The sequence below is a fragment of the Triticum urartu genome, chromosome 4A, assembly GCF_056163025.1.
Source record: "Triticum urartu cultivar PI428250 chromosome 4A, HENAU_Tu73, whole genome shotgun sequence".
Taxonomy (NCBI): domain Eukaryota; kingdom Viridiplantae; phylum Streptophyta; class Magnoliopsida; order Poales; family Poaceae; genus Triticum; species Triticum urartu.
Genome location: NC_141876.1, coordinates 95,003,070 through 95,027,075, shown reverse-complemented (window position 1 = coordinate 95,027,075; position 24,006 = coordinate 95,003,070). Strand labels below are relative to the sequence as shown.

General features: G+C 44.7%; 2 protein-coding genes across 3 annotated transcripts; both read left to right on the top strand.

The window, feature by feature from the left end:
* The first annotated feature begins 8,816 nt into the window (after positions 1-8,816).
* LOC125550775 (TOM1-like protein 3) lies at positions 8,817-15,643 on the top strand. 2 transcript variants are annotated; one of them, XM_048713864.2, is made up of 10 exons: positions 8,819-9,069; positions 9,204-9,364; positions 10,265-10,343; positions 10,650-10,748; positions 10,830-10,943; positions 11,178-11,347; positions 12,189-12,270; positions 14,036-14,121; positions 14,204-14,437; positions 14,577-15,643. In XM_048713864.2, exons 2-10 carry the CDS (start codon positions 9,258-9,260, stop codon positions 15,334-15,336), a joined length of 1,731 nt encoding a protein of 576 aa, XP_048569821.1. In that variant the 5' UTR covers positions 8,819-9,069; positions 9,204-9,257; the 3' UTR covers positions 15,337-15,643. The 2 variants fall into 2 exon arrangements, with proteins under 2 accessions (XP_048569820.1, XP_048569821.1); XM_048713863.2 differs by having other exon boundaries at positions 8,817-9,069; positions 10,650-10,943.
* Positions 15,644-20,057: 4,414 nt separating this feature from the next.
* LOC125550776 (protein disulfide-isomerase) lies at positions 20,058-23,778 on the top strand. Its single transcript, XM_048713865.2, has 10 exons — positions 20,058-20,319; positions 20,670-20,700; positions 20,791-21,075; positions 21,169-21,357; positions 21,531-21,656; positions 22,341-22,478; positions 22,571-22,690; positions 22,796-22,913; positions 23,058-23,170; positions 23,256-23,778. The coding sequence occupies exons 1-10, from the start codon at positions 20,120-20,122 to the stop codon at positions 23,481-23,483; spliced, it is 1,548 nt and encodes a 515-aa protein (XP_048569822.1). The 5' UTR covers positions 20,058-20,119; the 3' UTR covers positions 23,484-23,778.
* Positions 23,779-24,006: the final 228 nt, after the last annotated feature.

Below are 24,006 nucleotides of genomic sequence, written 5' to 3'. Positions count from 1 at the left end.
TTTGAATCTAATATTAAAGAATTTATTACTTTGCAAAAGAATTTTAATGCTATGATTGAAGAAAAATTGCTTAAAATTGATGATTTGGCTAGGAACGTTGATAGAATTGCTCTTGATGTTGATTCTTTGAAACTTAGATCTATTCCACCTAAGCATGATATCAATGAGTCTCTCAAAGCCATGAGAATTTCCATTGATGAGTGCAAAGAAAGAACCGCTAGGATGCGTGCTAAGAAAGATGCCTTTATAAAAACGTGTTCTTCTAGTTCCTATGAAAATAATGATGAAGATCTAAAAGTTATTAATGTGTCCCCTATTAAATCTTTGTTTTGCAATATGAATCTTGATAATGATGGGACTGAATATGATCTACCTTTACCTAGAAGGCGTTCCAATAATTCTGAATCTTTTGATCTTGATGCTAAATTTGATAAAAGTGGGATTGAAGAAATTAAAACCCTAGATGTTGCTAAACCCACTATTATGGATTTCAAGGAATTTAACTATGAAAAATGCTCTTTGATTGATTGTATTTCCTTGTTGCAATCCGTGCTAAATTCTCTTCACGCTTATAGTCAAAATAAAGCGTTTACTAAACATATCGTTGATGCCTTGATGCAATCTTATGAGGAAAAACTTGAATTGGAAGTTTCTATCCCTAGAAAACTTTATGATGAGTGGGAACCAACTATTAAAATTAAAATTAAAGATCATTAATGCTATGCTTTATGTGATTTGGGTGCTAGTGTTTCCATGATTCCAAAGACTTTGTGTGATTTGTTAGGTTTCCGTGATTTTGATGATTGCTCTCTAAACTTGCACCTTGCGGATTCCACTATTAAGAAACCTATGGGAAGAATTAATGATGTTTTTATTGTTGCAAATAGGAATTATGTGCCCGTAGATTTTATTGTTCTTGACATAGATTGCAATCCTTCATGTCCTATTATTCTTGGTAGACCTTTCCTTAGAACGATTGGTGCAATTATTGATATGAAGGAAGGAAATATTAGATTCCAATTTCCATTAAGGAAAGGCATGGAACACTTTCCTAGAAAGAAAATTAAATTACATTATGAATCTATTATGAGAGCCACTTATGGATTGCCTACCAAAGATGGCAATACCTAGATCTATTCTTGCTTTTTATGGCTAGCTAGGGGCGTTAAACGATAGCGCTTGTTGGGAGGCAACCCAATTTTATTTTTATACCTTGCTTTTTGCTCCTGTTTAGTAATAAATAAATTATCTAGCCTCTGTTTTGGTTGTGTTTTTTTGTGTTTAATTAGTGTTTGTGCCAAGTAGAACCGTTGGGAAGACTTGGGGAAAGTCTTATTGAACTTGCTGTAAGAAACAGAAACTTTAGCGCTCACGAGAACTGCTGTTATTTTTATTTGGAAAGTGCTATTTAGTTAATTCTTTTTGTTAATAGATAAATTCCTCACGTCCAGCAATTTATTTTAGAATTTTGGGGGTTCCAGATCTTGCGCTAGCTACAGATTACTATAGACTGTTCTGTTTTTGACAGATTCTGTTTTTTGTGTGTTGTTTGCTTATTTTGATGAATCTATGGCTAGTAAAATAGTTTATAAACCATAGAGAAGTTGTAATGCAGTAGGTATAACACCCATATAAATAAATAATGATTTCATTACAGTACCTTGAAGTAGTATTTTGTTTTCTTTCGCTAACGGAGCTCACGAGTTTTTCTACTTTAAGTTTTGTGTTGTGAAGTTTTCAAGTTTTGGGTAAAGATTTGATGAATTATGGAACAAGGAGTGGCAAGAGCCTAAGCTTGGGGATGCCCATGGCACCCCCAAGATAATCTAAGGACACCTAAAAGCCAAAGCTTGGGGATGCCCCGGAAGGCATCCCCTCTTTCGTCTACTTCTATCGGTAACTTTACTTGGAGCTATATTTTTATTCGCCACATGATATGTGTTTTGCTTGGAGCGTCTTGTATTATTTGAGTCTTTGCTTGTCAGTTTACCACAATCATCCTTGCTGTACACACCTTTTGAGAGAGCCATACATGATTTGGAATTTGTTAGAATACTCTATGTGCTTCGCTTATATCTTTTGAGTTATATAATTTTGCTCTAGTGCTTCACTTATATCTTTTAGAGCACGATGGTGGATTTGTTTTATAGAAACTATTGATCTCTCATGCTTCACTTAGATTATTTTGAGTCTTAATAGCATGGTAATTTGCTTAAAATCCTAATATGCTTGGTATGCAAGATTAATAATTATAAAACTTTCTTATGAGTGTGTTGAATACTAAGAGAAATTTGATGCTTGATGATTGTTTTAAGACATGGAGGTAATAATGTCAAAGTCGTGCTAGTTGAGTAGTTGTGAAATTGAGAAATACTTGTGTTGAGGTTTGCAAGTCCCGTAGCATGCACGTATGGTAAATGTTATGCAACAAATTTGAAACATGAGGTGTTATTTTACTGTCTTCCTTATGAGTGGCGGTCGGGGACGAGCGATGGTCTTTTCCTACCAATCTATCCCCCTAGGAGCATGCGTGTAGTACCGAGGTTTTTGATGACTTGTAGATTTTTGCAATAAGTATGTGAGTTCTTTATGACTAATGTTGAGTCCATGGATTATACGCACTCTCACCCTTCCATCCTTACTAGCCTCTTCGGTACCGTGCATTGCCCTTTCTCACATTGAGAGTTGGCGCAAACTTCACCGGTGCATCCAAACCCCGTGATATGATACGCTCTTTCACACATAAACCTCCTTATATCTACCTCAAAACAGCCACCATACCTACCTATTATGGCATTTCCATAGCCATTCCGAGATATATTGCCATGCAACTTTCCATCATTCCGTTCATCATGACACATTCATCATTGTCATATTGCTTAGCATGGTCATGTAGTTGACATAGTATTTGTGGCAAAGCCACCGTTAATAATTCTTTCATACATGTCACTCTTGGTCCATTGCATATCCCGGTACACCGCCGGAGGCATTCATATAAAGGCATCTTTGTTCTAGTATCGAGTTGTAATCATTGAGTTGTAAATAAATAGAAGTGTGATGATCACCATTTTCTAGAGCATTGTCCCATGTGAGGAATATAAAAAAAGAGAGAAAGGCCATAAAAAAGAGGAAAGGCCATAAAAAGAGAAGGCCCAAAAAAAGAGAAAGGCCATAAAAAAGGAGAAAATGCCCAAAAGAAAAAAAAAGAAAAGAAGATGAGAGAAAAAGAGAGGAGGGACAATGTTACTATCCTTTGCCACACTTGTGCTTCAAAGTAGCACCATGATCTCCATAGTAGAGAGTCTCTCATGTTATCACTTTCATATACTAGTGGGAATTTTTCATTATAGAACTTGACTTGTATATTCCAACAATGGGCCTCCTCAAGTGCCCTAGGTCTTCGTGAGCAAGCAAGTTGGATGCACACCCACTAGTTTCTTTTGTTGAGCTTTCATACATTTATAGCTCTAGTGCATCAGTTGCATGGCAATCCCTACTCCTTGCATTAACATCAATCGGTGGTCATCTCCATAGCCCATTGATTAGCCTCGTTGATGTGAGACTTCCTCCTTTTTTGTCTTCTCCACATAACCCCCCTCATTATATTCTATTCCCACCTATAGTGCTATGTCCATGGCTCACGCTCATATATTGCGTGAAAGTTTATAGATTTGAGATTACTAAAGTATGAAACAATTGCTTGGCTTGTCATCGGGGTTGTGCATGATGATAGAATTCTTGTGTGAAGAAAATGAAACACGACTAAACCATATGATTTTGTAGGGATGAACTTTCTTTGGCCATGTTATTTTGAGAAGACATAATTGCTTAGTTAGTATGCTTGAAGTATTATCATTTTTATGTCAATATGAACTTTTGTCTTCAATCTTTCGGATCTGAATATTCATGCCACAATTAATAAGAATTACATTAAAATTATGCCAAGTAGCACTCCGCATCAAAAATTCTGTTTTTATCATTTACCTACTCGAGGACGAGCAGGAATTAAGCTTGGGGATGCTTGATACGTCTTCAACGTATCTATAATTTTTGATTGCTCCATGCTATATTATCTATTGTTTTGGACATTATTGGGCTTTATTATCCATGTTTATATTATTTTTGGGACTAACCTATTAACCGGAGGCCCATCCCAGAATTGTTGTTTTTGCCTATTTTAGGGTTTCGAAGAAAATGAATATCAAATGGAGTCCAAACGAAATGAAACCTTCGGGAACGTGATTTTCTCATCGAATACAACTCAGGAGACTTGGACCCTACGTCAAGACACGTAACAGGAGGCCACGAGGTAGGGGGCGCGCCTACCCCCCAGGCGCGCCCTCCACCCTCGTGGGCCCCCTGTTGCTCCACCGACGTACTTCTTCCTCCTATATATACCCACGTACCCCCAAACGATCTGATACTGAGCCAAAAACCTAATTCCACCGCCACAACTTTCTGTATCCATGAGATCCCATCTTGGGGCCTATTCCGGAGCTCCGCCAGAGGGGGCATTGATCACGAAGGGCTTCTACATCAACACCATAGCCTCTCCGATGAAGTGTGAGTAGTTTACTTCAGACCTACGGGTCCATAGTTAGTAGCTAGATGGCTTCTTCTCTCCTTTTGGATCTCAATACAATGTTCTCCCCCTCTCTTGTGGAGATCTATTCGATGTAATCTTCTTTTTGCGGTGTGTTTATTGAGACCGATGAATTGTGGGTTTATGATCAAGTCTATCTATGAATAATATTTGAATATTTTCGGAATTCTTTTATGTATGATCGGTTATCTTTGCAAGTCTCTTCGAATTATCAGTTTGGTTTGGCCTACTAGATTGATCTTTCTTGCAATGGGAGAAGTGCTTAGCTTTGGGTTCAATCTTGCGGTGTTCTTTCCCGGTGACAGTAAGGGCAGCAAGGCACGTATTGTATTGTTGCCATCGAGGATAACAAGATGGGGTTTTCTTCATATTGCATGAGTCTATCCCTCTACATCATGTCATCTTGCTTAAGGCGTTACTCTGTTTTTAACTTATTACTTTAGATGCATGCTGGATAGCGGTCGATGAGTGGAGTAATAGTAGTAGATGCAGGCAGGAGTCGGTCTACTTGTCTCAGACGTGATGCCTATATACATGGTCATACCTAGATATTCTCATAACTATGCTCAATTCTGTCAATTGCTCAACAGTAATTTGTTCACCCACCGTAGAATACTTATGCTCTCGAGAGAAGCCACTAGTGAAACCTATGGCCCCCGGGTCTATCTTTATCATATCAATCTCCTACTACTTAGTTATTTACTTTGCCATTTACTTTGCCTTTATTTTACTTTGCATCTTTATCATAAAAATACCAAAAATATTATCTTATCATATCTATCAGATCTCACTCTCGTAAGTGGCCTTATAGGGATTGACAACCCCTATTTGCATTGGTTGCGAGGATTTATTTGTTTTGTGTAGGTGCGAGGGACTTGCGCGTAGCCTCCTACTGGATTGATACCTTGGTTCTCAAAAATTGAGGGAAATACTTACGCTACTTTGCTGCATCATCCCTTCCTCTTTGGGAAAAACCAACGCAGTGCTAAAAGAGATAGCAATAGAGTCGGTTACATAAGAAGGAATCTTCATAGTCGATCGCGAAGCTTGCCTCCCACGCCAAGTAGAGTCCAATCCGGACACGGGTACAGTCTTCGGCCTTCATGTCTTCACAACCCATCAGTCCGGCCCATGGATAATAGGCCGGACGCTCGAGGACCCCTTAGATCCAGGACTCCCTCAATCGCATTAAGTCCAGAGCCTCGTTTAAGAGCGAGGTTTGGACGGGGAAGCGAGAGTCCGCAAGGCCGGCTAGGGCAAAGTCCTCCTGGCCATGCTTGCTTGGCGCGGACTTCGAGAGTTCGGATCTAGAGTCCAGGGGCGAGTCCGGCCCTTCGGCAATAGGAGGAACCCGATCTGAATCTGAGTTCAGCATGGACTCAATCACCTCTGGATCTTCGATAGTGCAGCTTGCAGCGGAGAGTTCGGTGGGCTCCAAACTCCCATCTTCGGACCTGGCAGTTTGCTCCGGATCTAAGGCCAGAGCGGTGCTCAGAGCCGCGAACCCTTCGAATATCAAATCTCCTCGGATATCAGCGACATAGTTTAGGTTCCCGAAACTGATCTGATGACCAGGGGCGTAGCTATCGATCTGTTCGAGGTGGCCAATCGAGTTGGCACGCAGAACAAAGCCACCAAATACAAAAATCTGACCGGGGAAGAAAGCTTCCCCCAAAACGACATCGTTGTAGATGATCGAACGAGCCATCGAGCCTTCTGTTGACAACACAATGGAACTCTCAATGAAAGCACCATTGTCGGTGTTAAAACCGGCCGATCTCGGGTAGGGGGTCCCGAACTGTGCGTCTGAGGATTGAAGGTAACAAGGGGCAGGGGACGCGATGTTTTACCCAGGTTCGGGCCCTCTTGATGGAGGCAATAACCTACTTCCTGCTTGATTGACTTTGATGAGTATAGGGGTTACAAGAGTTGATCTACCTCGAGATCGTAATGGCTAAACCCTAGATGTCTAGCCTGTATGATTTGTCTTAGCCTCTATGGACTAAACCCTCCGGTTTATATAGACACCGGAGGGGCCTAGGGTTGTATAGAGTCGGTTTACAAAGAAAGGAAAATACACATCCGGACGCCAAGCTTGCCATCCACGCAAATGAGAGTCCCATCCGGACACGGGGGAAGGCCTTCTATCTTGTATCTTCACGACCCATCAGTCCGGGCCATGTCACATAGGCCGGATCCCCGAGGACCCCATAATCCAGGACTCCCTCACTGACCATAGCCCATGGCATGCTTGCTGGTTGCTAGCCCGAAGGAGAAGATCTGCTGCATCTGGTGGTAGTTCTGGATAGGAGTGTTGAGGAACTCTGCGTCCTTGGGGTGAGCCTAAGAAGAAATAGGGTAGAAAGGTTAGTTAGTATGGCAATGGTTCATATGCTTAAATTGCTGGTTTGTTAGAATGGCATGGTTTGTGAGCTAACCACGATGTGGCCTTGGTAGTGCCATGCCTCCAGAAGGATCGAGCAGGTCCCCTATCCCATGAAGCACCGTTGAGGTCTCTCAGCTTGGACGCGGTGATCCACCTCGCTCTCCACTTCCTCAGGTGGTTGTACATCTTGGTCAAGGTGACCTCCTATCCACAGAAGTCGAACACCCACTTTGCAACAAGGTTTAAGTGCACCTTCTTGAAGCCCACCTCCTCACCACACTAGCTATGATCTCACACATCTTGTTAAGAACAAAAGTGGAGAGGAACAACTGCCATTTCATGTTGTCCCCCCTGCCATCCTTCTTATCCTTTGCGGCTGCCTTTTGTGCAGCAGCATGAGAAACAACATTGGGCTGAGCCAACACAAATGCAGGAGCTGTAGGCAGCACCTCGAAAGCCTCTGAATCAATAGGCATCTAGTCCATAGGAGGTTGCGAGTCCTCAACATACGACGGCGGGAACTGACTCTCGGGCAGAATGAGGGCCTGACTATACTCTTGCGTGGTCATGTCCTACAAACGTAAGCGTCATCAACACCACAAGACACTACACATGGACAGTAGGAACTAGCAGTACATGGACAGATCGAACTAGCAGTAACACATGCACACATGGATGATCTAGTTGAAGACAAAACTAACAAATCCATCAAAGCATACCACAACTCAACACATCATAACAAAGTGCTAATCATGGACACATGGATGATCTTGTTCAACACTTGCACACCAGCATACCACACATCTAAGCATACTACCAATCCATCCATGACCACTAGCTACCAATACTTGCCCACATGGGAACAACCCCTAGCATGCTCCAAATCCATCACAAGTAGCTACTACACCATCACAGCCAAACAGATCGGAAGATCTAACCCTATCACATGGACAGATCTAGCTAGAACTGATACATCTACAACGTATCTATAATTTATAAAGTATTCATGCCATGTTTACAATAATTTTATATGATTTTGGTATGATTTGCATGGAACTAACCGGAACTGACGTTGTTTTCAGCAGAACTACCATGTTGTTGTTTTTTTGTGCAGAAATGAAAGTTTTCCAAATGAGCTGAAATTTTTTGACGATTTTTTTGAAACAAAAGAGACCCCCGAAGCTTTATGGAAGGACCAGAAGGTGAAAGAGTAGGGCACAAGACACCGGGGCGCGCCAGGGGCCCAGGCGCGTCCTGGTGGGTTGTGCTCACCTCGAGGCCCATCTTCGCGTGAAGCCGACGCAAAAAAAATCCTATAAATAGAGACTCTGATGAGGGAGGGACGATGATGGCAGTGCGTCTTCGGCTCGCTCCAATGCTCGTAGTTGTCGCTAGATGGTCTACGAACTTGAATGTAATTTTTTACTTTTGATGTTCTTTATACTACTTTGACAGTCTTAAAAAAAAAGAAAGAGAAAAGGATATCATTGAAATGCATACCCCAAACCAAATATGGGGGTTGCTTACTACCTAAGTATCCATACAAAACTAACTTTGCATCACATGGCTCTTTGCAACAGCATCACATGGATCTCACCCTCAATTCACACGACAACAGTAAAATAACCGCCCAAAGCAAATTTGACCCCGCTCCGCTCCAAGCAACAAAAACCAAAACAAACTGAAACCCTTCACCATCCAGATTCCAGAGCTCCAAACCACCGGATAAAGCCAAGATTTTTCTCCCCCCAGAACACGAAAAAGAAATAAAAACACGAAACGCTACTCTAGTCTAGAATTGCAGGCCCTCACATTCACGCCGGAAAAAGTCCACGTCCGCCCCCCCGCGTTTTCCCTTCTCCCCCACCTCCCCAACCCCAACCCACTCTACCCAGTCTTTCTTTCTTTCTTTCCTACCAAGAACACCTCCAATCCCACACCAGTCCGCCACAAATCTGATCCGCCCCCTCCATTCCCACGAACCCACTCCCCGCCCCCCTCGTCTTGGCACGAGCGCGTCGGCACCATCGCCCCGGATCGGAGCAGGGGCGGCTCCGGCGCTGATCTCCGCTCAGATTCGGTAAAATTCTCGGGCTCTTTGGGTTTGGGGGTCAGGAGCTAGGTCGGGGGCAGGGAGGGATCGAGTCGGGGCTGGGGTTTCGCGGCGTGGTGGATCTTGTCGCTGATTGATCAGGGGTATTTCGTTCGGTGCAGGATTTAGGGTTTTTGGGCGTGGTCGCGGTGGTGGGTTCGCTCGGCCGGTTTGGAATGTCGGCGGCCGTGGCGTGCGCAGAGAGGGCGACGAGCGACATGCTGATCGGGCCCGACTGGGCCGTCAACATCGAGCTCTGCGACATCATCAACATGGATCCCGGGTATGAACAGGCCGCCCCTCTGTGTTTGCCTTTCATCATGAACATGATTTGTTTGGATTAATCTTCTGAAATATTGCTAATCTGCTAATTCTTTCTAGCAGAGAGATTAATTATGGTTCTGATGCTGTTCTTTTCTTTTTAAAAAAAATTGATGGCCTTATTTGTTGCATTCCATCCTGTCCGACTTATGTTATTAGAGAAAACCATGTGTTCTCTACAATATGTTATTGACAATTTGTTGCTGCGGTGTATCTGCAGCTTGTCTAGGTTTCTAGCCTTTTTTTGTAACTTATTAGGAATCTGGAATATTAGGTTTGTATGGTTGTTAGCATGGACGGTAAGGTGTCTTGTTAATTGATGAATAGTTTGTTGATAATTAGCTGTGCCAGTCACCAGTCTCAGAGAATAAGTTGTGATGGATCAGCGGTATCTGTTGTTAACCTGTGTTTTTTATGTCCCATGATATTTGGCGATGAAGTATTTACAATGAGTACTCAAAGTCACATGGAATAAAACTTGTTTGTTACTCTTCCCTATCCTGGGGGTGAGTTGTAACTTCCGGAGTTTTATGGATAGCTGGAATTACCTAAGGCTCTCAAGAAGGTCAATATGCCTATAAAGGGTGATTTCAAACTTGTGACCACTAATATTATAATTGCGATCTTACGAATAATGGGAGCCACTCTGCTCTGTATTAATGATTAGTACTTTATAATTCGGTTCATGGTGTGAGTGCTGCATATTGCTTAGTTTAGTATATTGGATTGGATTGCTGTCATTGTTGTTTTATATAGTGTTATGAATGCAGTATTTTTTGGCAGTGCTCTCCAATTTAACTTGCCATCTTCACATGTTTTACACAAAGCATATTGATAAATGCTCGCTGAACCTGAAATGCAGACAAGCAAAGGATGCGCTTAAGCTCCTAAAGAAGCGCCTTGGGAATAAGAATTCAAAAGTGCAAATTCTGGCCCTTTATGTGAGTACTACGAAATTTCTTGTATATTTAACTATTGGGAGTTGTGACTTGGTACAACATCTTTTAAATTTTGTTAAATGTGCCTGGTCTTGTTGTAATACACAAGTTCTACATACTTTCAGTTGCTAATAATGCATACATTTTCAAAAAATGCTTCTTCTGTTTGTCACTTAGTTTAAATATGTCGTCTCGTCTAAGTTTTATGTTTCCACGTGTGCATCCATTTGTTTTGAAAAGCAGTATACATTTTTTCTTATGTGCATATCTATATTGTACGCTGATTTAATTATCTTGCCTTTTTCTCAGGTGCTAGAGACTCTAAGCAAAAATTGCGGGGATATTGTTTACCAACAAATCATTGAGCGTGATATACTAAGTGAAATGGTTAAGATAGTAAAGAAAAAGGTGGCGATACTAATTGAATGGTTAACTATTGTTTTCCTAGATTCAAGTCCCTCCGTTTTGATCCTATATTTATCTTTACAGCCAGACTTAAACGTTCGGGAGAAAATATTGAGTCTGATTGACACATGGCAAGTGGCTTTTGGAGGTCCTTCCGGGAGATATCCCCAGTACCACACTGCGTACCAAGAACTCAGGGTACCTTCCACTTATGACTTCTTTATTGTTATCTATACTATGTTGTACAATTATATAATTCTCAGCTTTTTGCTTAATAACTATTTTTTCCCATGGACTTTGGTCTGCTCCATTTCATATTTTCACTGCATACTTACTACTTAGTAGAAGTAGATATACAGTAATATGCTGAGTTACTAAGCAATTCCTTCAGTACAAACCATGACCAGGATGCCTTTCCTTTTCTTTCTGCAGGCAGCTGGTGTCGATTTTCCGCCTCGCGAGGAGAATACAGTTCCACTGTTTACACCTCCTCAGACTCAACCTTTGAGGCAGCCACATCTATATCCTCCAGGTCAAAGCTATGAAGATGTAGCTATACAAGCTTCTCTCCAATCTAGTACCCCTGCTGCACCTCCCCTGAGGTATTTTTTTTTGCATGCATATTTGATTTATGATTTGGTTCCTTTTGTTTGTTCACTTATTAGTGTTGCATTCATCTTCTCTTATCCCATTTTTGTTTGCTTTTTGTCTTGTGTGCCTTGTTTTGTTTGTTTTGCTTCCCTTGGTTGCACCCCCTCCTTTCTAGTGACTGCAGACTTGTTTGTGATTAGCTGTGAGTTCGTATGCGCCGATAAAACAACAATTACAGAGTATTCCTTATTTTGATTATTTTCATTGAAACAAGCATAGCCAAAAAGGGTTGCAAAACATGCACACATAACATCAAACCAATAGGATCGATCAAACACACTACACCTCTCATAGCCACATTATATAACTTGGATATTTCTTAGCAGTTAGCGCATATTGTTCTTGTACCTGGACCTCCACTCTTTGTGGTTGGCACTATCCTCATTTGTTCTTACAGTAAACCCAAAAACATACTAGCTTGTAGCAATGAAGCATTGCACTGGCTACTAATTTGTTTCTGGCTCCCTGTGCAACAAAGGCTCATATCCATGCAACTAGGGTCATTTTAAGTTTAAAAAGCTTTGGTAATTGCATAGGTATTTCTGGCGACAAAAGACAAGGCTTTATAGTTTACGGCACACACAAGATACTATTTACTCCCTCTGTCAAAATATAAGACGTTTTTTTGACACTGTCTTATATTTTGATACGGAGGAGTACTTCTGAAGGTCTCATTTTCATAATCATATCAAACAGTGATTGTATTCTAGTAATTGTGTTTATCTTTTCATCCCTGCAGAACTTCTTTAGTTTTGATCTATCCTCATTTTTCTTGTCCAATGTGAATTACAGTCTAAGCGAGATCCAGAGTGCTCGAGGAATTGTGGATGTGCTGGATGAGATGTTAAATGCACTTGACCACAGACACCCAGAGGTGACCTTCTCAAAAGCATTGTGTTTGTGTTTTAGTGTATTATAATTGCAGGGTCTTGCTTTTTCTTTCTGTTTTGCATTCATTGGTTTCTTTTATTATGATTGGTATCTCTTCCAGACTTACATTTTTCTTGGTTTAGTAAAAAAATTAGGCATAAACATATGATTTATTTATTGTTTCACGTCTTAATACTATATTTGAGATATATGATTTACTATTTGTTGTTTTACATCTTAATACTACATTCAAGAGATCGTAAGTAAATCTACATATAGTGAGTTGAGCTGTTTCAGTATGCATTCTCATGTATTTCAGTCTTGTGACTGTGCCATTGTTAATCAGGCCTCTTCGTCTGTAATGGATAATAAAATATTCCCTGTGTCCTATATTAGTTGTCACTCAAACGGATGTATCTAGCACTGAAATACATCTACATACATCCATTTCAGCGACAATTAATATGGGACGCAGGGAGTACTTGTTTACTCAACTTCCAACTCATGTGGCATGTCTGGAGTACATTCCACCCATTTAAAAGCTTATTCATGCTGTTAAAAACTTTATTGGCCTGTAACATAAATACCCTTGATTGTATGATTGAAACCTTGGTTGCTAACTCAGTTGTTTCCTGCAAGTTTAGATGACTGTAAGCATTCCATTTTGACCCAAATGAAACATTCTTAACATCATACCATCTCCAAGATACATGAATGCTTAAATACTCCCTCCGTCCGGGTTTATTGGAGCTCCTTTTATTATGGGCCAAAGTTTAACCATAAATTTGACCAATAAAACGTAAACTGTATGTCACAAATATTATATCGTGGAAAAACCTCTTTCAAATACAAATCCAACAATACACTTTTTTGTAGCATATACTATTTTGATACTCAAATAGATGGTCGAAGTTGAACCCAAAATACAAGGGGGCCCAATAAACCCTGACGGAGGGAATAGAAATTAATAGCCGTACTCTTTTCTTTAACTTGTACATATGAATACTTGAATGTAGATTTCAGGAGAACCGAGCAGTCACCAGTTAAAGAGGGCACATGAGTGTTAATTCACCTACCAGGATTTGGCTCCCATTAGGGCATCTACAAATAAACATTTAAAAGCTTATCTAGACACTTAAACAGAAAAAAAAACAAATACCAGAAAAATTAAAAAGCACTAAGCGCTGTCTATTCCAATGCAAGGTGCTAACAAGCGGTGCTAAACATCCGGACTGGAAACAGCGCCTTGTCTCAGCTCGTGAAGGAAAAGGGCCTAGCGCCCGGTTCCTTGTTTTGCGTCGAGGAGGCGGTCGATGCCAGGATTAATCCTCGTAACCGCTCATTGCCTGGGGAATAAATCCTGGCGCCCGGCTGCTATCGCCCGCGTTGTAGATGCCCTTAGCGGAATTATTACGTGAATGTAATGGCGCCTACCTTATAAAATGTTACAAAGTTTGATGATGGAATGGAGAACGATACTGACATAATAGTCTTCTGGAAATTGAATTATTCTATTTACATTATGCTGGCCTGAATCGCTTGTACTTGATGTTTTGGCCTTGTTTTTTAAGACAATGAACTGATATTCTTAGAAAAGTAGAACTTCTGTTGATGTATGCCCTTTTGCTTCTCTGTTTAGTGTATTCATGAGATACATGAAGTGATATTCAGGAGAACTGATGTTTTGACGTTTTGGCTATTGATGTATGTCATTCATGTGCCAGTGCTGTTTACTGTAAATATTGATTTGATTGTGCTTCATGTTATAGGGTGTGAGGGAGGAGGTCATTGTTGACCTTGTTGGGCAGTGTCGTTCTTATCATGCTCGTGTGATGGATCTTGTTAGCGATACTGGGTATGCATTTTTTCACTCTGCCTTTTTGGTTCTGTACATTTTACATTGTCATGTGACAGGACTTCTGGTATTCCCTCTGCAGCGATGAGAGCCTTCTGTTTCAGGCTCTAGGACTAAATGATGAGTTGCAGCGTGTTCTTCAGCGTCATGATGACATAGCAAAAGGAGTCCCTCCAAATATACCAGTGCCTGTTGCTGGTAACGTAAACCAAGGGACAGCCCCTCCTCGGCCTGCTGGTGCTTCATTTGCCCCCCTTCTTAATGTACACCATGAGGACGATGAACCAGAAGATGAGTTCTCCGTGCTTTCCCGCAGGTAAGCTGTATTCCTTTCCATTATATTTTTATTATTATCTTTTCATCCATGTTAGTGTTCCATGCTTTGGATAGTTTCTGCAACATCAAAACTTGTATTATCATTTTCTCAAATTGCGTTCCTCATGACTAAATTATAGGTCTGCAAGGGATGGCGCAGCAGCACAGGGCAACATGTCTTCTGTTCCAAGAAATGAAAGGCCATACCCAAGCCCACTTCTTCCTCCACCACCATCGACAAAAAGGCCTGTTTACACAGAGGCAAGCAGTGTCGACTATCTAAGTGGGGACTCCTATAAGTCTGAAAAAGTACCAGATGATTTTGTCAACCCAACGGCCCCAGCCAATATGTCTGCACCATCTCATTCAAAAACAGAAACAGATCAAGTGCCAAATTATGATAGCAGGTCAGAAAATGTGCCTGATGAATTCATAAACCCAACTGCAGCACCCAGTTTTTCCATGCCTTCTCGCCCTATGAGTGAGCCATCTGTGAATAAGCTTGAGAGCCTTCCTGACGATGACTTTATAAACCCCACTGCGCTGCCTGGTTTTTCTTCGTCGTCAACTAGTGAAGATCTTCCAAAAGCTCCATGGGAAGCGCAAGCTCCAGTTTCCCTACCGCCTCCTCCTGCAAGGTATGGCCAAAGACAGCAGTTCTTTGAGCAACAACATGGCTTTCCTGGTGAGAACAATGAAGGGGGCTACGATGAGATGCTGACGCGGACAGGAAGCCTTTCTCTTAATCAAAGGAACACTGAGAATGGGAAGAGCGCATCAGTGTCAACCGCATCCCGCCAGCCCAAACCTGAGGATGCCCTTTTCAAGGATCTTGTTGATTTTGCCAAGAAGAATCCATCTTCTCCATCTAAACCAGCCAACAGCCGCAGGACTCGCTGAGTGATGAGTGTTTCAGTCATGTAACACACATAATTGAGTTGCCAAGCTGCTGGTTTTGCTACAGGTTGGCGAATTAGATATACCATCAAATAAGAGGGTTGGGTCGGTCTGTTCTTTATTGCCTCGGGAATTATTTGGTTTGCGCATTGGACAATTAGAATCACAGGTGTCAGATACGTAGTCATGATACTGGGTGTGGTGTGTAGCGAGTTGCATTTCTCACCTTTTTCTTGTGTGGTATTGGTTATCGATTCTGGCTTTATTTTACTTAGCTGTATATATTTCTCCATTTGACAGCAGTATTCTACATAGTTGAGTTTGCAATTTGATCTTGTAAGACTTGCTCCCTCTGTACCAATATCTAAGACGTTTTTGCAGTTCACTTTGAACTGCGAAGCGTTTTAAATTTTGGACGTAGTATTTCATAGTTCCTTTTCAACGTGGAGAAATTATGGACGCCCCACTTTGTTCTTCTACTGAGCAGTTAGCTTGAGAATTCTAGTAAGCTCTTTTTATCTTGAAAAAAATGGAAAAGAATTCAAGCTCCTTGCAGCTAAATTCCTGTACCGTTGGTAGAATGCATGGAAACCAATTGCTAATGGTTAACATTGAATTGTACCGTCGGCTTGCACGCATGCAAGAAGAGCGTCCCAGCCGTTCATACTCGCTCGAAGAACATGGACAGTTGCCAGAGCTTTCCTCGAAATATTGGTGCCTGTTTTATTTCTATGAATCGTCAAGTTCCTTTTGGAAAAGTTGGCAGCTGGCCCGCTACCTTGTTTTGTCCCGTGCTAGCTGCACATGCATCCACGATCCATGCATACGCTATTTTTTGTCTCGTAAAGAAAATGTGTGCATCAGCTTGTAATTGTATGTTTTTTCTCTTCCACTGAGAGAAGTGCCGAGGATCACGTTACACCAGGGAGTCCTGGATCTTCCCTTGCACGTTAGAGGTGAATTTGCGTGGGTTTTCTTTTCTCTAGTACTTGGTCATACCATGAATATAGTTCACTGTGTCCACAAATATAAGATGTTTCGGATATTTCAATATATATAAAAATGAGTGAACAAACACATTAAAAATATGTCTATATGCATCCATTTTACCCTCGTCTACTCAGTACAAGCAAGAGGCATGCGACAAAAGAGCGTGACGATCAAGACCTGCGCATCGCAGTAGTTGGAGGCGGAAACCCGCGTGAGTTCCTCGCCGGAATCCACCGCACCCGCGCGCACGCTCGCCGTGTGAGTCGAGTCGGCGCACGCCGCCTCGGTTCGTTCCAGGAAGCGCCAGCCATGGGACGCATGGCCTGCCTTTTCGTTCATCTGCATGCAAACTCGTTTTGCATGGGTCATACAGTAGATGGAGGCGTTGGAGACTCGTCCACTCGCTTGCATCACAGACGGCGCATAAGGGCATCTCGAGCCGCGTCTTCAGGAAGGTTTTTCCAGACGTTTTTTTTACGCCGGCGTCGAAAAAACGGCTCAGTCACGCCTTCAGGAGCCCGATTTTCGCCGGCCTGGGCCGAAAACAGCGCCGGTGGACCCAGGCCGAACCTGGCACGCTGGGGGCGCCCGGAGGCGCCGGGGCGAACTGTTTTGGCGCAAAAAAGCCGTGGGCCAGCCGCATCAGGGACACGGCGGCTCGTCTTCCCCCAACTGCCCCGGTTCCCGCGGGAAATCAATGGCAAGGCTGCCGCCGGTCAGCCTTGCCATTGATTCCTCACGGGCGGCGCGTCACGGGACGGCGCGTCGACGCCTCCCCTCCCTCGCACGCGTACACACGGGCGAGGAGCGGCTATAAAAGCCGATGGTCTCTCAGTCGCCTGTGCCCACAACAGACTCGCCCCTCGCCGCCACCCAACCCCTCTTTCTCCGTCTCCGTCTTCCTCTCCCGAGCGCCACCGGCAGCCCCTCTCTCTCCCTCTCTACCACCGCCGAGCCCGTCGCCATGGCAGAGCGCTTCCCCGGAGACGAGGCGGCGGCGAACGGCTTCGGCCGCCGTTCGCTCCGCGAACAGGAGTCCTGGCTCCTGTTCCAGGCGAACATTCCGGCGCCGCCGAACATGCGCGCCGGACCGACGGGGTGGCGGCTCAGCGACGGGGGAGTGCCCGTTCCCCCGTTACCCGACGCCGTGGCAAAGCCCAGGTACTTCGTCGAGGAGGTCGAGGTCGCGCGCGCCTCCCTGACCGACGACAAGCGCTCCCTCCCCCAGTACGCCGCCGACAATCACGCGGCTTGGGCGGCGTACTTCCAGCGCCGCCAGCAGCAGCGCCTGGCCTCCACCAACGGCGCGCCGGTGGTTGGCGGCGTGAAGAACAGCGAGGGGCGTCACCTGTGGTGGGGCGTCCCCGGCCGCACGCTGGATGGCGTGCTGGCGTACCTCGACGGCGGCAACAACCCGCAGTTGACCTATCCTGCGACGGGGCCCGCCCCGTCGCAACACCGACGCGCATGGCGCCAAGGAGGTTCGCCTCCTCCTCGTCTTCCTCCTCTCGCTCATCTTCCCACTCCTCCGGTTCTCCGGCACTTCTCGGCGTCAAGGCCGAGCCCGCGGCAGAGACGCCAATCGGTCGGCGCACTCGCAGCGTCGGCATCGTCATCAACGAGGGCGGGTGGCGCGCCTCCTCCTCGTCGGCTCCTCCGCGCTTCGTCAAGCCAAAGATGGAGCCGGGGCTGGCGCCGGTGAAGACGGAGCCGGGGCTGGCGCCAGTGAAGGCGGAGTTCGACGACGACGACGTGGCCCTAGAATGGGCACGTCAGGACTCCATTGCGATGGAGAAGGCGCGCCGGGAGAATGAGAAGGAGCGCCAGCGCGCCGCCCTGCGCCGCTTCGAGGAGCGCCGACGCGGCCGCGATGAAGACGGGGTCGTCGTCTTATGCGACAGCGACGACGACGACGATGCGCCGCCGCCAGTCCGCCATGGCGACGCCGGGCAGGGGTCCAGTAGGGGCGCCTGTGTCAAGGAGGAGAAGGCCGACGACGACGATGGCGGCGACGACTTCAGCCCCTTTTTTTTAGATTAGGTTAATGTAATGAAAATGCGCAAATTTCTTTGAAATTTGCCATGTTTGACCGAAATTTAACTAGTTTTTATTATAACTTCGCCGAACGGTTCTTCTTTTTTTATTTTAATACGCGTCTGGGGGCGGCCCTGGGGGCCGACGGCTAGGGACCGACTCGCCCCCAGAGCCATTTTTTGCGCCGGCTCACCCCCAAACGACGCTTTTAGACGCCCCTGGGAAGCCAACAGCTGAAGATGCTCTAAGCCTCACCAAAAGAAAAATAGACGATCCAGAGGCGATGCCTCCTGTCTCGTTTCAGTTCAAGATTGGCCTCTTCCACGCAAGAGAGTGTGTCATTGTCACGCCCGTAATAACAGTACAAAAGGCACGTGTGCAACGCAACAAGATTCACAGGCCAGATCTTGTTGTTTTCTTCCAAGATTTTTCCAGCTTGAGATGAGGCCTATCTCCCGTGCTCAGCTCCTGCAATGCATACAAGAAAGACAAAAAGATACATGCAACAAACAAACGTCTCAGCTTTGAGCTGGGTGGGTGGATTACAGGCAGTGCAAACGCTTTTGCACTACCGAGTTTGATGTCAGTTGCGCATAACACCAAGATTAGTGTTTCCTTGCACGTAGCATTTGGACCTTGTGCTGCACTTTTCAACCAATTTCGGAATTATTACGTACTGCCGTTAGATGATCTTTTTCATTCGCACCGCATTTTGGCAAAGGTTGTTCGCAAAGGCGTCGCGACGATCATTTTGCACCCTCCACTAATGCATTTTTTAACGAAACAGGAAATGCCATATATGTCCAGTCTGCTAAAAGGACTCGTCTGAAATGCAAAACACCTCAAACAGTAATTATTATTATTTACTCAGTAGGGGGCAGTGCATATATACATGTGTTGTGAACGTCTGCATTTATATTGCGTTTCTAAAAAAGAAAGTATTTCCCCATGCATTTTTTGCGCGACGTAGATGGTTAATGTGTGGCACGTAGAATCGGCCTACAGTATGAAACGAATCAAAATTACTCCTCCTATGCAGAATTATTGTGTTGCACGCGAATCATTAATCACCAAAGATACTCCAAATTTGGAACGGGTTAATTTCTTCATACATTTATATGGAGTGAATGAATGAAGGATCTCCTCAGATAAGGATGGAATTAATAATCTTCCAAACATAAATATTTCCGCCATATCTCCTAGTCCTGAACCGGCAACAGTGCCCGGTGCGCGTCGGCTGAGCAGCCTCGGCTAATCAGGTAGCAGTGGACATGTCACTGACACGACGTGGCGAGTTCCGGTTGGTCTGACGCCATACGGGTACGTGTTTGCAGCCCACGTGTATCGTACACTGGCGGCCGCACGAGCGTGACGTGGCGTCCCGGATCCGCTAACCCCTCCCGTTTCGACTCACGCGGCATATTCCAGTTAATTGGATCAACACCCTCGGTAGGGACCTCATAGTAATTCACTAGCCTAACTTTAGCGGCCTTAGCACCTTAAATTGGGATTCTGATAGTTACGGGGACCTGAGTGTGAAAAGTCCTAGTGATCATCCCGTGATCTCTGTGGGCCGCGCCCACAGAGCCCTGGCCGGCGTGGGACCCGTGGACATGGTCGAATATGCCGTGGACCGCGTCCACGTAGGAGACTCTAAACCCCACCTCTCGGCCTCTCCGCTCCTATTAAAACCCGTGGAGCACCGCGGCGTGGTCGTGTCCGCCCCGAGAAATCTCATCACTGCTCCCCAGTCCCTTCCGCCATGGCGATCTCCAACGTCTGGATCTCGCTGCTGCTCGCGCTCGCCGTCGTCCTGTCCGCCCCGGCGGCCAGGGCGGAGGAGGCCGCCGCCGCCGAGGAGGCCGCCGCGGCCCCCGAGGCAGTGCTCACCCTGCACGCCGACAACTTCGACGACGCCGTCGCCAAGCACCCCTTCATCCTCGTCGAGTTCTACGCCCCATGGTGAGCCCTCGCCTCTGCTATCTATTCTTGTGGATCCGAGGGGTTTAGATCGTGGTCGGTTTGGAGGGGTCTCAGATGCGTCAGTTACGGGCGACCGGGGATCTGGCTTTGGTGATCGGTGCGTCTGGATCGCCGATTCCTCTGTAGTTTTGGTTGGATTTGAAGTTCCTTGAGGGTTTAAAGGTTGTTGGGTTGGGGTTCCTGTTGGGATTCCACCGCGTCCAACTTTATTATACTGTAACTATGTATTCAGATTCCGTCTGTTCGGCTTGTCTCAGTACAATCTCACTTAGTCTGGTCTGAATTTCGTCAAAGTCGTTGCTAATTCTTTAAAAATTGATTTGTTTCAGGTGTGGACACTGCAAGAGCCTGGCACCAGAGGTAATTCGTCTGCATCCTTGGACCACTTACTTAGCACTAGTGTTATATGCTGAATGGATTGATCTCATTCGTTGATGTGTGCTGTTGCAGTATGAGAAGGCGGCCCAACTGTTGAGCAAGCACGACCCAGCGATCGTCCTTGCTAAGGTTGATGCCAACGATGAGAAGAACAAGCCGCTTGCGGGCAAGTACGAGGTCCAGGGCTTCCCTACCCTCAAGATCTTCAGGAATGGCGGAAAGAACATCCAGGAATACAAGGGCCCCAGGGAGGCTGAGGGAATTGTTGAGTACTTGAAGAAGCAGGTTGGCCCTGCTTCCAAGGAGATAAAGGCGCCTGAAGATGCCACTTACCTTGAAGACGGCAAGATCCACGTTGTAAGCTTCTTATTTTGCCTGTTCTTACTTTCGTCATATAGCCATGTTTGATGTTCTATGGCTGCTGACTAAGCAATCATGGCAATTGTATAGGTTGGTGTCTTCACGGAATTCAGCGGCACTGAATTTACAAACTTCCTTGAGCTTGCTGAGAAGCTGCGGTCTGATTATGACTTTGGCCACACCGTGCATGCCAACCATCTCCCACGTGGTGATGCAGCAGTGGAGAGGCCATTGGTTAGGCTATTCAAGCCATTTGATGAGCTCGTTGTTGACAGCAAGGTTACACTCTGCTCGCTCTGTGAACTAATCGTTACTCCCTCTGTTCATATTAGTTATTGCTGTTTTTGTACAATTTAGTCACAACTAATATGGAACAGAGGGGGTGTTTTTCTTTGTTCTTCTTACTTCATACAGATTACTGAGTATTAACATAGTGATGTGACATTTTGCAGGATTTTGATGTTTCTGCTTTGGAGAAATTCATTGATGCTAGCAGCACCCCGAAAGTTGTTACTTTTGACAAGAACCCTGACAACCATCCTTACCTCTTGAAATACTTCCAGAGCAATGCTCCCAAGGTAATGACTGACACAACTTGCTTCTAGAATGCTTTATCATTTTTCTTTATTGTATGAGTTCTGTATAGTTGACTAATTTCTACTATATGCTTAGTCAGTTAGGTCTATGCCTCATGTTTGTAACTAATGAGGCCATAATGTTTATCACTGTATGTTGTTTTGATAGACAGATGATTACTGCTGTATATTTTTGTTGATTATCAGCCCAACTCTTGGTGTGTACAAAAAACTTATGCAATCCAATGATGGTTGAATTTTCTTGAACATGTTGACATAAATGGTTGATTAGTATAATCTAGTCACGTTTTGGCGCAAGTCTTTGAATTGGGCAGTTAGTTCCTTCAACATTCATTCATCCTGTACATTGAAGAAATCATGTTGCAATGAATTTGTTCAGCGCATTTGGAGGATTACTAGTGTATTTAGCTTTGTTAGCCTTTTGGATCTTTGTGTTTTCTTTCATGGCTGTTGTACCTGAAAGGTCCTCTTCAGAACCATAGATGTAATGATTGTTTGAGAAGCACAATGCCATCTTTGGTGTTTTCAGTGCTTTGTGTGTAAAAACAGTTCAAATATATGCTTCCAGTGGTAAAGTTGCTTAGAGCATTAGCCTTTTCATTGTTTTTTAGTTATTGGTTACTCATTATTTGTCACTTCTGTTCTCTGACATCAAATGGTATGCAGGCCATGCTCTTTTTGAACTTCTCCACTGGACCGTTTGAGTCCTTCAAATCAGCCTACTATGGTGCTGTAGAGGAGTTCAGTGGCAAGGATGTGAAGTTCCTTATTGGTGACATTGAAGCGAGCCAAGGCGCCTTCCAGGTTGATTGATTGTTTCCCTTTCTATTTCTTTACATTGTTATCCATACTGTTGTTTTTTCCTTGGTGCTAACAGATTTTTCTTTGAAACATAGTACTTTGGGCTGAAAGAGGATCAGGCACCACTTATCCTCATTCAAGACAGTGACTCGAAGAAGTTTTTGAAGGAACAGGTTGAGGCTGGCCAAATTGTTGCTTGGTTGAAGGATTACTTTGTAAGTAGCCATTCCTTGTTTCCCTTGGTTGTAGGACTACAACCTTATTTGTTTGATCCCATGTAATCTCTTCAGCAATTTCATTAGTGTTCATTCGTATTGTAGGATGGCAAATTGACACCATTCAGGAAGTCCGAGCCTATTCCTGAGGCCAACAATGAGCCTGTGAAGGTAGTTGTGGCTGACAACATTCACGACGTGGTCTTCAAATCTGGCAAAAATGGTATTCATCTTTTTTGTCCTTGCTGGATTAAGCTAGTTGTAGCAAGTGACTGCGATTCCTTCTAAGTGAAACAATGGTCTTGTATGACCTTGGTGAAGTCTTCCTGTAAGTATGCGCTCATTGGTTTGCCACCTTATATTGCAGTTCTTATCGAGTTCTATGCACCCTGGTGCGGACACTGCAAGAAGCTAGCACCCATCCTCGACGAGGCAGCTGCCACCCTTCAAAGCGAAGAGGACGTTGTGATTGCCAAGATGGTAATATTTGTTGCCCTCTCCGTCGTTCCAGTTCCAGCAACGAAATACAACTTACCTAACCACTGTTTCTCAACCTTGTCCACAGGACGCTACCGCGAATGACGTTCCCGGCGAGTTTGATGTCCAGGGTTACCCCACCCTCTACTTCGTCACTCCTAGCGGGAAGAAGGTCTCGTATGAGGGCGGCAGGACGGCCGACGAGATTGTCGACTACATCAAGAAGAACAAGGAGACTGCCGGGCAGGCGGCAGCGGCGGCGACCGAGAAGGCAGCGGAACCGGCTGCCACCGAGCCTCTGAAGGACGAGCTCTGAGCATCAGTCTTGCTAGCAGCAGACAGGTAGAGGAGGGGGAAACATGTTTTGGCAAGGCAGCTTCCAACGCCAGATTTTGCGAGGGGGGGACGAGAGTTGGTTGTTGGATGTGTTGGCCCCGGTTTTGCCTGATACTGTATCCCGTTGCGAGAAATACTGTAACAAATCCATCAGTGGTGTACCTAGTTAAATTATCGAGAAGTGACATTAGAAATGGTCTGTGGAGAGCTCTGGTAATAAACGGTGCTACTGTGCCTGGTAGAATTATCATGCATGTCAGCATGTGTTACGCTTACTGTGTTTTTAGACGTTTTACAGGTTTCAGATCACCAGTTGTGGAGACTAATCTTCCTCTGCCGGGTCGCCTGAAACATGCACAAGGAAACAAGCATAAGGTCCGGAAGAAAACCAGTCACAACAAATAAGATCCGGAAGAAAACAGTGTTGGGCCCTTTTTAACAAGCGCCACCCATATGCGTTGGGAAGATGGACTCCTACATCGACGCTACTCCCTCTGTTCGGG